The sequence below is a fragment of the Rhamphochromis longiceps genome, linkage group LG15 (genome assembly GCF_057381845.1).
Source record: "Rhamphochromis longiceps isolate RC_006_pf linkage group LG15, R_longiceps_female_GT1.1, whole genome shotgun sequence".
In the NCBI taxonomy this organism is placed as follows: Eukaryota; Metazoa; Chordata; class Actinopteri; order Cichliformes; family Cichlidae; genus Rhamphochromis; species Rhamphochromis longiceps.
The window spans coordinates 7,677,473-7,692,300 of NC_140571.1; the positions used below are offsets into that span (position 1 = coordinate 7,677,473).

At 41.8% G+C, this 14,828-nt stretch overlaps 1 protein-coding gene across 1 annotated transcript; it reads left to right on the forward strand.

Annotated features, from left to right (window-relative positions):
- The first annotated feature begins 426 nt into the window (after positions 1–426).
- LOC146651967 (WD repeat-containing protein 26) lies at positions 427–13,954 on the forward strand. Its single transcript, XM_085381659.1, has 14 exons — positions 427–1,159; positions 3,216–3,315; positions 4,078–4,134; positions 6,770–6,906; positions 7,417–7,514; positions 7,648–7,804; positions 9,271–9,409; positions 9,569–9,709; positions 10,056–10,175; positions 11,006–11,151; positions 11,481–11,559; positions 11,688–11,817; positions 12,232–12,426; positions 12,549–13,954. The coding sequence occupies exons 1-14, from the start codon at positions 855–857 to the stop codon at positions 12,572–12,574; spliced, it is 1,830 nt and encodes a 609-aa protein (XP_085237785.1). The 5' UTR covers positions 427–854; the 3' UTR covers positions 12,575–13,954.
- The last annotated feature ends 874 nt before the right edge of the window (positions 13,955–14,828 follow it).

Here is a 14,828-nt window from a genome sequence, read left to right on the forward strand (position 1 = left end):
CATGGCGGTTGATTCACATTTTTTTTTTGTCTCCCATAGTCTTAGCTTAAGTTAAATCTCATAGATGGACCTTAGTGGGAACACTTATGTTAATTTATTTTTATTCTTAACGCGATTACGTGTATAGTATTTTAGTGATGAAGTTAACTTTTATACCATTCTTTAGGTCTTGGATACGAAGATATCGAGGACACATTTTCATTTACTTATTTTGTCACTGTGTTAGCTAGTGATCAGTAGACTAGCTACACTAGATTTACTCATTACGCTAATTCAAAATTCCGGATATATTACACTTCAAGTCTCTGGAGCACTAAAATTAACTTTAATATGAAATGTTATTGTTTTTTGATCATTATTATGCTAACTAGGTTCTCATGCACCACCCATGGATTATAATTCTACCCGGAAGCCTGGTAGTGTAGGAATTTCCGGTTACGTCAGGGCGTCAGGACTCCATTAGAGCTGCAGCTGTTTTGAGAGAAACAACAACAAAACGGGCTAACTGATAGAGCTTCCACAGTGACAGTACGCTCTAAGCCTGACAACGAGGCCTCAGATCTGGAAGCTTAACCTTCATTTCCCACCCGGAGCTTCGCCGGCTTCTAACCACGGCCGCTCTCGGTGAGGAAACTCTGGCCTCCGCTTCCTCCTCCTCCGACTCGGACACCGGCGGAGCGTCGCCGCCCCCGCGGAAGAAGCACCGAGCCTCGGCGGTGGAGGGAGCAGGAGAGCCCGGGGCTTCAGCAGTTTTGACAGGCCTTTCCGGAGTTGTCCTAGGACGCGGTGCATACTCTCAAGCCACCTCTGCCATCCACTTTAACCGAAGTGTTGTCAACAACCTCAGCAGCAGTATGCAGGCAAACGGGGCTGGACAAGGACAAGAATCCTCGGAGCTCTCTTGCTTAAACAGCGCACAAAACGGGGAGTCCTCCTCGGTCGGAGGAACTCACTCAAATGGCCTTCTCTCCAGCACAGATAACGGTAATAACGTCGGTACCAGTAATGGATCTTCAGTAGGGCCTTGCACGGGGACTTCGGCTGCTTCTACGGCCTCGAGTTCGGAGGTCGGCTCGTTGAAAAAGAAGAAACGACTAACGCAGGCGGAGGAAGATGTCATACGATTAATAGGGCAACATCTCCACGGACTAGGACTGAAGTAAGTTTATTCAGTGTGTCAGTCGAGGAAAAACTCGCGAAGGCAGTTAACCTTAGCATCGAACATAAGAAGTGCAATCTGTATAACTTGGATTTTATGTGAAACTGCGAAATAGCAGCTGGTAAAGGCGATATTAGTGCGCTTGACAGACACAAACATGGGGGGATGGGGTTGGTAGTTAGCCTGTGAGCTCGGCAGTTGGTAGAAAGAAGGGGTCCATCTTGCACAATAACAGCTAGCATCGGTAGCCTGCGCTAAGGTGTTGTGTCTTGATATTAAACGTTCACGGAAAGATAAAACATAGTTCAACATAGAGCTGTTTCACGAGTTCACCATAACTCGTAGGAGCCTTTTAATGCCAGTTACGTCACGATCTATTAATAAATGTTATAGATTTCGCAGTGAATAAAAGGCATTACATCATCTAACATTAGTAACGTTTGTTCACACAAAACAAGGATCGCAGATTTGTTGTGGTTTTTCAGCTATATAAAATGGAGACGGTTCAGTTTTCCTAATTAGGTACTTAAGCAGAATGATCGAGTTCACGACGTGAGTTTTACGTTTGAGAGGTTATTGCGCAAAAAGCAATTGCGGAGAAAAATGTTAGGTTAGTGCACGGGGTTTTCAACGTCGGCTTTTTACTCTGGTGGCTTTCTTCTTTTTGTAGCTCGTCTGCAAATGCAGCACGTTTTTTTTTTTTTTCATTTGGGGTTTCTTTTTAGAGAGGTACATGGAGAAGTCTTGTAATGCTGAAAGACACTGTAATAACGGGTATGGGTTATGAAATATGACCTGGTTATTTTAATATTCCTAGTGCACTCTTTGCATTTCTTGATGGGTCCTTGGAACTATTTATTTCATCAAATCAGGCACCATTTTACACAGCTATCTCACGAATGTTAGAACTTCTCTCCTGCCTTCATTTTTTCCGTCTTTGTTGCTGTGTCCGAGCAATGTGTCATCAGCCAGTCACAAACAGTGACGTGCATGTATTGGAGCGTGTATTTATTTAAAGTCAGCAGTCAATACTGTGGGCGACATTTGTTCCCGAACTGAGCAGAATCGGATGGCTTCATGGCGGCTGAGGAATGCGCTTTCTGCCAGCTGTTTCACATGGAAACGTTGGTTTGAATCTAATTATAGAAATGAGGGTTTGTTGTTTTTTTTGTTTTGTTTTTTTCCCAAGAAACGTGTGTATGGTGATCTTCAAACTGCCAGTGGTTGGGTCGCTTGATTTCTAGTGTTCAGCTGAGAAAGTATAGCATTATAGGCATTATAAAAGACATTGCTGTGTTTACTATGAGGGGTTTTTTTTCTTTTCTTTTTTTTTTGGGGGGGGGGGGGGGGGGGGGGGGTGAAATTGCCTGGTATGAAACAGAGCCTCTACATTTCAGCCAGGGAAATACAATCGAAATCGGGCTCAACACAGAGCTGCTGCGCCACTCCATTGATACCTGAGAATGATGTCATCATGCTGAAGGTGTCAGCCACCCCCCCATACCCATTTCACTTGCATTATCTTGCACACACATCTCTGCAGGAGCTTTTATGGGAGTGGAGTGTGTTTAGCAGAGGGATGGTGTTTGCACAGATGGTTATGGTTCACTGTTGACAGAGCCGAAGGGGGTGATGTCAACCGCAGTGGAAGCTTGATTCATGTTGGTGTCCACAAATAATGCTGGGGTGACACAACTGCCCCACAACCGGCTTCTCCCAGTTATTGTTAGCCATTAAATTATATTCTCCCTACTGTCGGCCACAAACATTAATATCGTCTTGTCACCCAGTACACTATTTGCCATCACCATAAAGTATTGGCATAATGACATAAATGACTAGTGGGGAAAAAGGTCTATAACCTACCTAAAAAATGTCACTTAACATAATGATGGGCTAACTTGTCAGCTGACTGAGCTCACATTTTCAGGTATGACTGTTAATAGCTGGAAAACCACATTTGCCCTTGATTTTATTTTTTTCTCCTTTTCACATGTCTCATCATTATATATCTGGATAACTTCCTCTCCTCCACTCTCCTCCTGTGTCTCTGCAGTCAGACGGTGGACCTGCTGATGCAGGAATCAGGCTGCAGACTGGAACACTCCTCAGCTACCAAGTTCCGCAACCATGTCATGGAAGGAGAGTGGGACAAGGTTAGTATTTGTTTACAGTGACTACATAATAGGAAATATTCTGGGCAACATGGAATATGTGACAGTGAAATTTCACTTCAAAACGCAGAGCTAGAATACATACAGTATCTTTTCAGATCAGTCTCGTCTCATATTAATTATCAACCAAAGCTAAGTTTATGAAAGCAGCAGGTGGTAACATAGGTGAGTTCAAACAGCAGTCTGTACGGGGCACAGTTATGCAAACCCAGCAGCATGAACTTGTTTAATTTTTAATGTTGAAGCCCGCAGGACAACCCTCTGGGGCTGAGTAGAATGAACAGAAATTTAAAGGTGACGTAAAATGCTTATTAAGGCGTCTTTATGTAATTGGCTTTTAAATTGCCAGTTTATTTTATTAGCGCTTGATCCAGCACTTTACAGCAGACCCATAAAAGTGTTAATGCCGGTAGAAATGAATCTCCTGGTGTAACGAACCTACATTGGTTTAGAGCACCTGTGGTCAAAATTAGACTAATACACAAGCAATTTGTTTTGATTCCATAAAGTTATCTACAAAACGGTAAAAGTAGCTGGTAGTTTGAGATTTGACCTTTACATTTTGATCACTGCACAGTTGCATTGTCAAAGCCTTATAGATTAGGTGACCATAAAATCTGTATCACTGTTTATATAATTAGTTTTTGGTTTTTTTTTTTTTCTTGTGCATGCATGGAAAGTGCTGAGCTAACGATTTCTCCCTCTTTCTCTCCCCTCTGTCACCCTCCTTTTGTTTCGGTGCAGGCTGAGAATGATCTCAACGAACTGAGAGCATTGATGCATTCTCCCAATGCTATTGTGGTAAGCTCCCTTTGCCCAAACCTGAACTGGACTGAATGACAGTCAGTCAGTTAGCAGGCACAGCTGGACTTTCCAGAATGACACAGTTATAGAGCAGATTCCTTTTTTTTTTTTCTTTTTTTTTTTTTAGAGCAGATTCCTGTTGTGGACAGCGCCACAAGAAGGAGCGAATCCACATTTAGATTTAGAGTAGTGTACTGGATACTGTTTTTGAGCAGAGTGTGACTCCACATTGCAATGCTGTTGGGGTTTTTTTTTTTACATAGTGTCTTTACATTGATTATAACTAATAATCCACCAGTGTGTGAATGTGAGAGTGAATGAATAGTGGAATTGTACAGCGCTTTGAGGGCCCCGAAAAGCGCTATATAAATGCAATCCATTATTATTATTATTATTACTATTAATAGATTTAAAAGCTATGTTTTGGTTTGATTCTTGCTACTACAGCTTTGTTTTTGCCAGGTCAGTCAATACTGGGAGCAGATATGAGAGATCAAGAATTTCCATTACAGAACATGGTTTAAAAGAATTAAATATGTATACATTTAACAGCACATTGAGAACATATCCATGTCAGCTACAGTATTTAACAGAAAAGACTGCAGTTGTGTATTTCTGCAGTACACAGTACATCTATCAGGGCCTTTAATATTGAATACCACTGATCCACAAACATTTATTCCTGTGAAGATTAGTATGAGAGTAAATACTTTACAGTATCAGTTTGGTAATGAGGCTCAGCTCAGACTAATTATCCCTAGCTAGCATGCTAATTAGCAACAAGATGAGCTCCAAAAATACTTCAGAGTCAAGTGCCTGCTGCTCTGTGTCATAAGGTTTCTAACAGCCATTCCCTGCTGAGTTATTGTGAAAATGGATGTAGCTTTTTAATGTTTTTTGTTTTGTTTTGTTTTTTTTGCCCCTTCATAACGCCATTTTAGTTCTTGAGTTGAGATTAGCATTGTCATAGTCAACATGACATTCACAACAGTTCTGGAGCACAGTTTGCTCGTGTCACGGGCCTAAGGGGGAGAACTCTGAGATGTGTGTTTCTGCCCTCTTTATTTACAGAGTTATGTGGGTGGATTTTGTGTAGTCGATGTGAGTGTGCTTGCTATACTTGCATACCTGAGATAGGATGGAGGCGCTTAACACTGCAAATGACATCGCTAAACTGCAGCAATGTGTAAACACTATAAAAGAAATGGTGATGTTAATATTACCATATGTGCTCTGCATATTTGTAAATATATTCTAATAATGACAAATTGATTTTTTTTAAATTATATTCTACCACTAATTTGAGTTTTATTGTATCAGTGTCATATATCCTAAATGGGAATGTTTAGTTTTTTTTGCTTCCTTAAAATGTGGTACTTTATCCTTTTTTATGATAAAGTTATGCAAACTAGCTGTCTTGATATATATGGTTAAAATCACTCCCTGTCAGTGTCAAAGCAGTAGTTTAAGCTTATTTGTCATTCTTTTATTTTCTCCTTACAAACAGAATGCCAGTACACTCTGATAAATGGTTTTCATTGTTGTGGTACAAAAAAGAAACATGTTTCAGCTTGAAGGCATTATCCACGTAATTCAAAACAACAATAAATGATAACCAGGTGAGCTTTAAACGTCACTCAGTAAAAAGAATGCATAATTGCTTGATAGGGTGAAGCACACAAAAGGCCTTTTTTATTCCTCAGCTAGAAATCCAGTATGATGTATGTTGCCAAGTATTTCAAGGTGTATGAGTATTGCTTCCTCTTTGAAGGTGTAGTCACGCAGATGCATTTCTGTTATGGAGAGAAGCATATAAGTGTTAAATGTTACAATCTGAGTCCAAAAGGTTTGAACAGAGATCTGTTGTTGAGCTGTTTCTTTTATTTTATTTATTAGTATTCCATATTTTCACTGTGCAGATGCATATATCGGTGCCACTTATTTTTGACTTTGATTGTAAAATGTTATAAAGAGCTAATAAGAATTTATGCCATTGTTGGACAAGGTCTGGAAACATCTTATTTTTGTTGGCGTATTTTTCTGATATTTTCAGTATATGTTAATATCTAAATGAGTTTGTTTTTTTTCATCTGTATATTATGATAAGAATGTTACTATGGGATGGGGACATCTGCTCTTGGGTGATAATGTGGCTTTAGCTACATGAGATTCCTAAAAAGTACTTTGCAACACAGAACACATATTATTGTAGTTTGGAACACCTCTGTGCGAGTCTTTATTCATTTATTATTATAGATAGTTTCATATTTTTAATCTAACTTATTTTCAGTTATAAAAACTGGATGGGGTTTCTGGCTCTGGCAGTCATGTTTTCTTCCTGAGAAATCTTTGCTTGCTGGGTATTGCATTTATTGATGCATCCTATCATGCAATTATATATTCTCTTTAATGTTTGATGTTTGAACCTTTTCCCAAAATTAGAATGAAGGCTTTGTTAGCTGGCGCCAGCCTTATTTGTTTTGATATTTGCAGCTATGGGAGACTTGGTGCATTGAACGTTTGGAATTGAGTACTGTTGCTGCTGTTCTTTACTATTTATTTCTTCCTCCTGTATGTTTTTGTGTTTATAGATTACCTTCTTTATACCTGTGCTTCTCTTCTTTCTACTCAGCGTATGAAGTTCCTGCTGCTGCAGCAGAAGTACCTTGAGTACCTGGAGGACGGAAAAGTCTTGGAGGCTTTGCAGGTCCTCCGGGGAGAGCTGACGCCGCTCAAGTACAACACAGATCGCATCCACGTACTCAGCGGGTACTGTTTAATGTTACCTCTGGCTTATAGCCATCATCAGGATGTTCACCCTGTCTGCACAAATACACACCTACTAACCACCCATATAGCTATTGGAGAGTCCTGTAGATGCTAATGGTACGCCTGTTTGGTGATTTACTTGTACCAAAATCTGCACCTGTATAAATATTGTTTGCTAATAATTAAGGGAATATTAAATTGTCTTACATTATGATAATTAATGAAGCTTAAGCTGTTGAATTCACTGTAAAACGTCTATATGGTAAATGATTTTAGTAGTAATTTTCACAGTGCAGTTCTTGTCACGCTTACTGTTTTATCTCCAGTAATAAAACAATCATGGATCTTTTTGCTTGATCTGCAAATGTTAGTCAGCTCTCACTATTTTAAGCTCCTGTTTACTTCCTGGTGATAAGATGTCTTTTTAAAGTGGTAATAATCCTTCATGGATGTTATGATGTCCTCTCAGTGTGTTTTTTGCTTAAACTGCGTTCTTGTATGTTGTTTCAGGTACCTAATGTGTAGCCATGCTGAGGATCTTAGGGCCAAGGCAGAGTGGGAGGGCAAGGGCACGGCTTCACGCTGCAGGCTGCTGGATAAACTACAAAGTGAGGAGGCATTTCCATAACTGACCCTGTACAGCTAACAGATGTTGTCTTATTTTTGTGTGTGTGTGTGTGTGGGCATATTCCATGTACAGCTGTGAATCTCTATGATCCGTTTTTTCCTCTCTATTTGTAGCATACCTGCCTCCTTCTGTGATGCTGCCCCCTCGTCGACTGCACACCCTGCTCCGGCAAGCAGTGGAGCTGCAGAGGGACCGCTGCCTTTATCATAACACCAAGCTGGACAATAACCTGGACTCGGTCTCTCTCCTCCTTGATCACGTCTGCAGCAGGTTGGTACTGCAAAGCTAGCATGTTGCACTGTCTCTGAGACGCCAGACTTTGCTAAATTATAAAACTGTAATATTTTACTCTTGTTGTTATAAAACCAAAATGTTGGAGCTCCTTGTGATTCTAAATGTTGTTTTTGGAGTGGAAGTCAGCTGATTTTTCTCTTTAATGACATACTCCACTACTATGTCTCCACTACTTCTTTTCTTTTGTACCTTGATGCTTCGTATATTTTAACCTGTCGCATTTTCTTTCTCCTATTTATTTGCTGTGTATTGTAATGCCCCAAACACCTGTAGCTCATCAGGGAATGGACATGCAGCCTCTGGGGGTGTCCTCTGGTGTCTGGAACGTTGACACTGGCAAAGGATCCTTTAAGTCTTTTGTAGTGTGAGATAGGGTGAAGTTGATAGGTTGGGGGAGTGGGGTGTTTAGTGTGCACCAATGTTTAAGTAGATGGTACATGTCAAAGCAATATCCAGGATAAATCCAGGATTTTCCAGCAGATAATCACTGTTGTTCACAACCGGTCAGTGGTTTTACTGCTGTGGCTCATCTAAAATCGATTGCTTTAACTGACACAATGAAGGGAAGATGAAATTCAAGTTCTTTAAGGCTCTGGTTGCTCTGTCTTTGTTCACACACCCTTGGAACAATGCACAAAAGTCACCAATGGTGCCTTTGGATTGGCAGACTGAGGATTGACCTCTTTATAAAGGGCGAGCAGTGGGTGTGTTACATCTTCAGAGGATCACAGTTCAGTGCAGTGGTGCTGGCGAGGAGTCTAAGCATTAGTTCAAACTCCAGTTCGGAAAGAGGAATATGGAAACTGGGCCAACTGTCGATCTCAGGGAATAGTACAGGGTGTGTTGGAGTTTTCCCCATAAATCTACATGCATATTATGGACCTGGGAAAATGCATATGACCAAATCCTTTAGGGGACTCGCTCCATTTAGTAGAAGAGTTCAAGAACTTTGCAGGCTTCTTCATGAGTGGGGCAAGGGTGGAATGGATAGAAAGATCAATCAGAAACTGTAGTGATCTGGGCACTGTGACTGCTTTGTGTGGTGAAGAGAGGGCTTAGCCCAAAGTTGATGACTTTCTGGTAGATCTTACCCTCACCAGTGGGCACCAGCTGTGGGTAGCAACTAAAGGATTAAGAATACAAGGAACAGAACCAAGATTCTTTCAAAAGGTGTCCTTACAAGTGTAAGGATTAGCGATACCAACTGTTAGCTACAAAGTGATGGGCAACATGCCAAGTGTTTTTCTTTTAGGTGGGCTGTAGAGCTGGTGGGAGCTCTGCTTTGCATGAGGGGCTCAAAGTAGAGCTGCTGCCTCTGTGCAGTGAAAGGAGACAACCGAGGTGATTAAGGCTTAGACGGCTGCCCCGGCCACCTGGACCTGGGTTAAATGGATGACTGAATTAAGATTTTAACTTTTTCATCTTGTGTGTGTGTGTTACAGGAAGCAGTTCCCATGTTACACTCAACAGATTCTGACTGAGCATTGTAATGAGGTGTGGTTCTGCAAATTCTCAAATGATGGCACCAAGCTAGCCACTGGCTCCAAAGACACTACTGTCATAATTTGGCAAGTGGACCCAGTAAGTTTTGGGGGTTTTTTTATTAGTATTTTAATTTCAGACTTTAAAATCTCTTGACAATTTGTTTTTTTTCTTGTTGTTTTTTTTAATTTCCACAAATAAGGGCCCAGTCCATATTGTGTCTCAGGGTTTTTCTTTGTCCTCTTACTATCTGTGTAGGAGACCCACCAGCTGAAGCTGCTGCGAACCCTGGAGGGTCATGCATACGGCGTCTCCTACTTAGCCTGGAGTCCCGATGACACCTACCTGATCGCCTGCGGACCGGATGACTGCTCCGAGCTCTGGCTCTGGAATGTTCAGGTAAGGTTGATGCACGGTGGCTTCACTTGTTAACTTTAATGCTATATTACCTCTTCAAACAGCAGAGAACATAATAGTACAGTTGTGTAGAAAAGCATACATTGGTGAATCTCAAAATCTTTCTTTTTCAAAATGAGGAAACGTGTGCTGGATAACCTGCCTTAGATACTCTGTAGTGTGCTGTGTGTACTCAGTGACCTCTCCGCTTCACGGATCCCCTTCTGTTTCCTTTCCTGTTACTCAACCCTCCCCCACTCTTGCTTTATATTTCTTCTCGCTGTCTCCCTTCCCCCATTTTCTCTCCTCTTGATTTGCACTCGGTCTGTCAATCCCCCCTCTTCACCAGACGGGGGAGCTGCGGACCAAAATGTCCCAGTCCCATGAAGATAGTCTGACCAGCGTGGCCTGGAACCCTGATGGCAAGCGCTTTGTCACTGGAGGACAAAGGGGACAGTTTTATCAGTGTGTAAGTTAATTATTTTTTTATTCTCTCTCTATGTCTAATGCACAGTTGTTTTTAGTTTGTGTGCTTTCGTCAAATTTTTCACCTTTTTTTTTTTTCTTAAAAATAATTAATTAGTCATCTCAGCTATTTTGTTATATTTTTGTTGAATTTTTGTTGAATTTAACTTAAGTTTTAACTGCTGTAACAATTTTTCCACGTTTGGTGCTAAATAAAGCATATCTTATCTTGTTATCATTGCTTCTGTTAATCAGTGCTGAATTCCTGGCATGTTTTCATAATGGCGTGCTGGGGAAGAGAGAAAAGGAAAAGAGATTTGGTTGTGTTAGCAGCTGTTAAACGTCTATTGAAATGCTGGGATAACCTTAATCAGGTTTTCAAACAATCATAGGCTCTTTCAGTATTGTGATTTTCTATCCAACTTACTGAAAGAGCCCATAAAAATATGTTTTTCACAGTTGATCTACAGCTATCTGTGTGTGCTTTGTGACTAAGCAGGTCTTTCCCCTCCCAGGGTGGTTCCCTGTACCTTTTAATGAAGAGTTTTGACACCTTGATATATATGAATAAAGATGTGGTTTGACCATTGGAATAAGTTTGGGATTTTTCCCAAAGGTTTCCCCTCGTAAGCTGATCATCCCCACTAACTTCTGTTTCACAATCGGTCATTTTGTCCTGGAAGCAGGCCTGAAATATGACAGAAACCACTTAAACCACTTCACAACAGAGAAACAAGTGCTTCCCCTCGTAAGCGTCCAATGGGAGTAAGAGTTTAGTATGATTGCCATACTATGCTGTTTCAGTGTTTCTCTTCTCTGATGTGTGTATTTCAGGACCTGGATGGCAACTTGTTAGACTCCTGGGAGGGTGTGAGAGTGCAGTGCCTGTGGTGCCTGAACGATGGCAGGATAGTGCTGGCCTCAGACACCCACCAGCGTATCCGGGGATACAACTTTGAGGACCTTACGGACAGAAACATGTATGTGTCAGCGCTCCTCACCCCTGCACTGTTGTATACCTACATGAAATATTGTTGACATGTGCCATTTTTCTCAAGGGGCTAATCCAGGTGTAATGAATCGCTAATCATGGTAATTGCTGGAGTTGATCTCTTCTGATGCCGAGCAGTGCTCCTTTTATAGCTATGGTTTCACTTTAAAACGGATGAATACCACAACAAACTCTTCCCGAATTTTAGGAACTCTACAGCTGTCTGTAGTATTTGCTCTAAAATATCACGTTATACTTATCAGTTACATCACACATCACAGTGCCTGACAGGCTGTCTTGTTCACATGTCCTTTACAGAGTTCAGGAGGACCACCCTATCATGTCTTTTACTGTTTCAAAGAACGGAAGATTAGCTTTGTTAAATGTAGCAACTCAGGTAAGCTACTGATCAATTCAGGCTCTTTACAGCATCAGTCCTGCTAAAATGCATGGCTGCTTTGTTTTGCTAAACTGTGTAAAGTATCCTTCAGTAGTTACAGTCTGTTGGTCTACACCTTTTTGTAGGGAGTGCACCTGTGGGACCTTCAGGACCGGGTGCTGGTAAGGAAGTACCAAGGTGTTACCCAGGGCTTCTACACAATCCACTCCTGCTTTGGAGGACACAACGAAGACTTCATTGCCAGTGGCAGCGAAGGTACAGTCAGAGTGCTGTGGGAATAAATGGCCACGTTTTCACTATGTTTGTATGAGTCTTCTTTCAGTGTAATGTTTTCTGGTCCAGTGTCCTTTCTGCGTGTAGCTCTGCATGACTTCTGATCACCATTATAGTAGTGACTAATTTGTGAAAAGTAACTTAAATGCCTTAATTAGGATGGTTAAAGCCCTTAGCAGCCAATTCCCAGCCAGCCCAGATCCTTTGCTGTATTTCATTCCTCTGCACCCTTTCCCCATATTTCCTTGTGAAATATGGTGAAATGTTTCTTCCTTTCATTCAGTTTCTTTAAACTTTCTAAATTCCGATCGGTGTTGTCTTTTACATTAATTCCCCTACAATTCGAACCCTGTTTTCTTCCACCTGTTTTATTGCTTTCTTTATCTGTTGCCACAGACCACAAAGTATACATCTGGCATCGGCGTGGTGAACTTCCTATCGCTGAGCTCACAGGCCACACGCGCACCGTTAACTGTGTGAGCTGGAACCCGGCCATCCCAAGCCTCATGGCTTCTGCCTCCGATGACGGCACAGTACGCATCTGGGGCCCTGCACCCTTCCTCGAATCACAAGAGGCAGATGGGCTCAACGGTAGTTATAACTGTTGGTTATAACATGATTTTATTTTATTTTTGTTTTTGTTCATGTTGATTTATGCTAAAATTCTCCTCAAATCACCATTTTGATCTACTAAATGTTTATTTCCTTCTCAGAAAACTGCAGTCACATGGACAGTTGATGGTCACTAATAGAGCAGAAACCGTGTCTCTAACAACAAACAACATCCCACAGTAAAACACAATATTCATGGGCGAAGAAAACCCAGCATCCACATATTGCAAGAGAAGAATAACCAACAAAAAAAGAGAAAACATACGGAAGAAAATTGTCTCCTCACTGGCCTAGAAAAAAATAGCGAGTGTGAAGACTGACCGAAAACTCGTCTTCATCCGAAATCCAATTCTGACCTAAAGGCCTGATAAATGAGTCGGCGCCCAGCGGGATACTCCCTGGAGAGCTGTAATGGCTGTTCTCCTCTTCCAAGCAAACCCTTCTTCCTCCATGTCCTTGCGTGGTCACCAGCCATGCCAGGTCCTCACAAGTTTCCCAGGAAACCCACCTCCACCTGGAGCTTGGAGCACATCAAGTCCCTGTGATGCCTCCAGACAGACACCGCAGATCAGCCGTCTGCTCACTGGACTACATCTGTGTGCCTGTCTGTCTCTCACGTTACCTGTATAATGTCTCCATGGACTTGGGGTGGGGTCTTGCTGGGGGAGGATGGTGCATAGAGGTGGGATATAGCAACTATTCTGTATGTATGTTTTCCTCTCCCCCTCTTTCTTGCTATATTAACATTCAATCTTTTGGACAAAGGCTGAAAGTCCACAGTGGAAACATTGACTGACCAGCTGAAACACAGACAAAAAAAAAGGCTATGCTAAATGTTGGATTTTTTTATGATAGTCATAGGGTTTATTCTCATTTAAGAGGTGAATCTTAGCAAGTAGTGCCCTTGGAAAGCTTTAGTGTGAAGATTCCACTTTTTGTTTCTCAACATTAGGAAAATAAAATCTTTTTATTCCTTAATTTAACTGCTAAAGGACAGTTGCTGTTCTGTTTCCAACTGACAGTACCCCCCCCCCCCCCCCCCCCCCCACACACACACACACACACACACACACACAGTCTGTCGAGCTAGCTACCGCACAACTCCATTACATCTGCCTAAGAGGAGGACAGAGGAACTCACAGTTCACATATCATCTGGGAGAAGGGAGGGGTGGGTCTTTCGTTGTTGATAAGGTGGCGTTTCCACTATCAAGACATACACTTTGACCTTTCTCAAGAGACATGCTTTCAGATGTGAAAAGTGCAACTTTTAATGCACATCAGTGACTGCTGTTCCTCCTCTGTGAGTGTGAGTGTGAGAGTGAATGAGCGATTATGCATGCACACATTAGTATGAGAGCTGACGTTACTGAGTGCAGATTTAATTGGCGTGTGCTTTGTGTGTGTGTGTGTGTGTGTGTGTGTGCGCGCGCGCGCATGCATGCATGCATGCATGTGTGTTCAATTCGCACCAGCAGATAATCCCCCACCCCCACCCTCTCTCCAATTCTCCTAATCCCATGTTAAAATTGTAAAGAGGATTTTAAAACCAGTTCTGAGTTATCCAAAGCCCCATAGGGACCTCTATCTGTGGAACAAAGAATACTTGAGAGCCATTTTGTAAAAGAAAGTCATTTTGTTTGTTTTGTTTTTTTTAATCTGGGGCTTTAATTTTTACATTCAGATTTTTTTTCTCTTTTATTTTTCTCCCTACCACGTGGCATTTAAGCGACACTGAACCAGTGACATCTGCTTTTTGTGGGTTTGGGGAGGAAAAGGAAATTTCAAAAGAGCAATTCGAGCGAGACATGTTTCCAAAAAGCTGTAAAGTGTTGTTATTAGCAAAGAGTAATTTCTTATGAGAAGTTAATGATTGTAATTAATGGACGTGTAGTAGGACAGCCCCAGAGAGGAGAGGCACCAGTACCCAGATCCACGCTTCGAGCGCACAGTTAGGGAGTGTTGTTGCAATCCTAGGAACGCACACAGACTGCCTTCCTGTTTATACAGTTGCACACAAACCTTCACTATGTACGGCAGCACCCCCCCCCCCTCCCCCAAACTGCACTTTGAGTAGTCTTTTCTGCTCTCTTGCACATACAGCAATGGCATAAATCCATGAAGTTCCCAGCCTAAAACGTAAAATGTTACATTGGTGAAGACGTAACCTACATAGGAGATTGCTTACAGGAAGCAAGCCCTTACTATGCCTCTATGCATCTAAAAAGCAGTGGCTTGTCTTTGACTTTTTGAAAGCTCACCCTCACTCTCAAAAGGCGTAGCAGCCTCTTCTCGAGGGTACCGCTGTCGAGCTTAGAGAGAATTCAGCATTAACCCCTGCACCCCACTTCACTCTCCAGCCAAGTTTTTCAGTGGTCAGT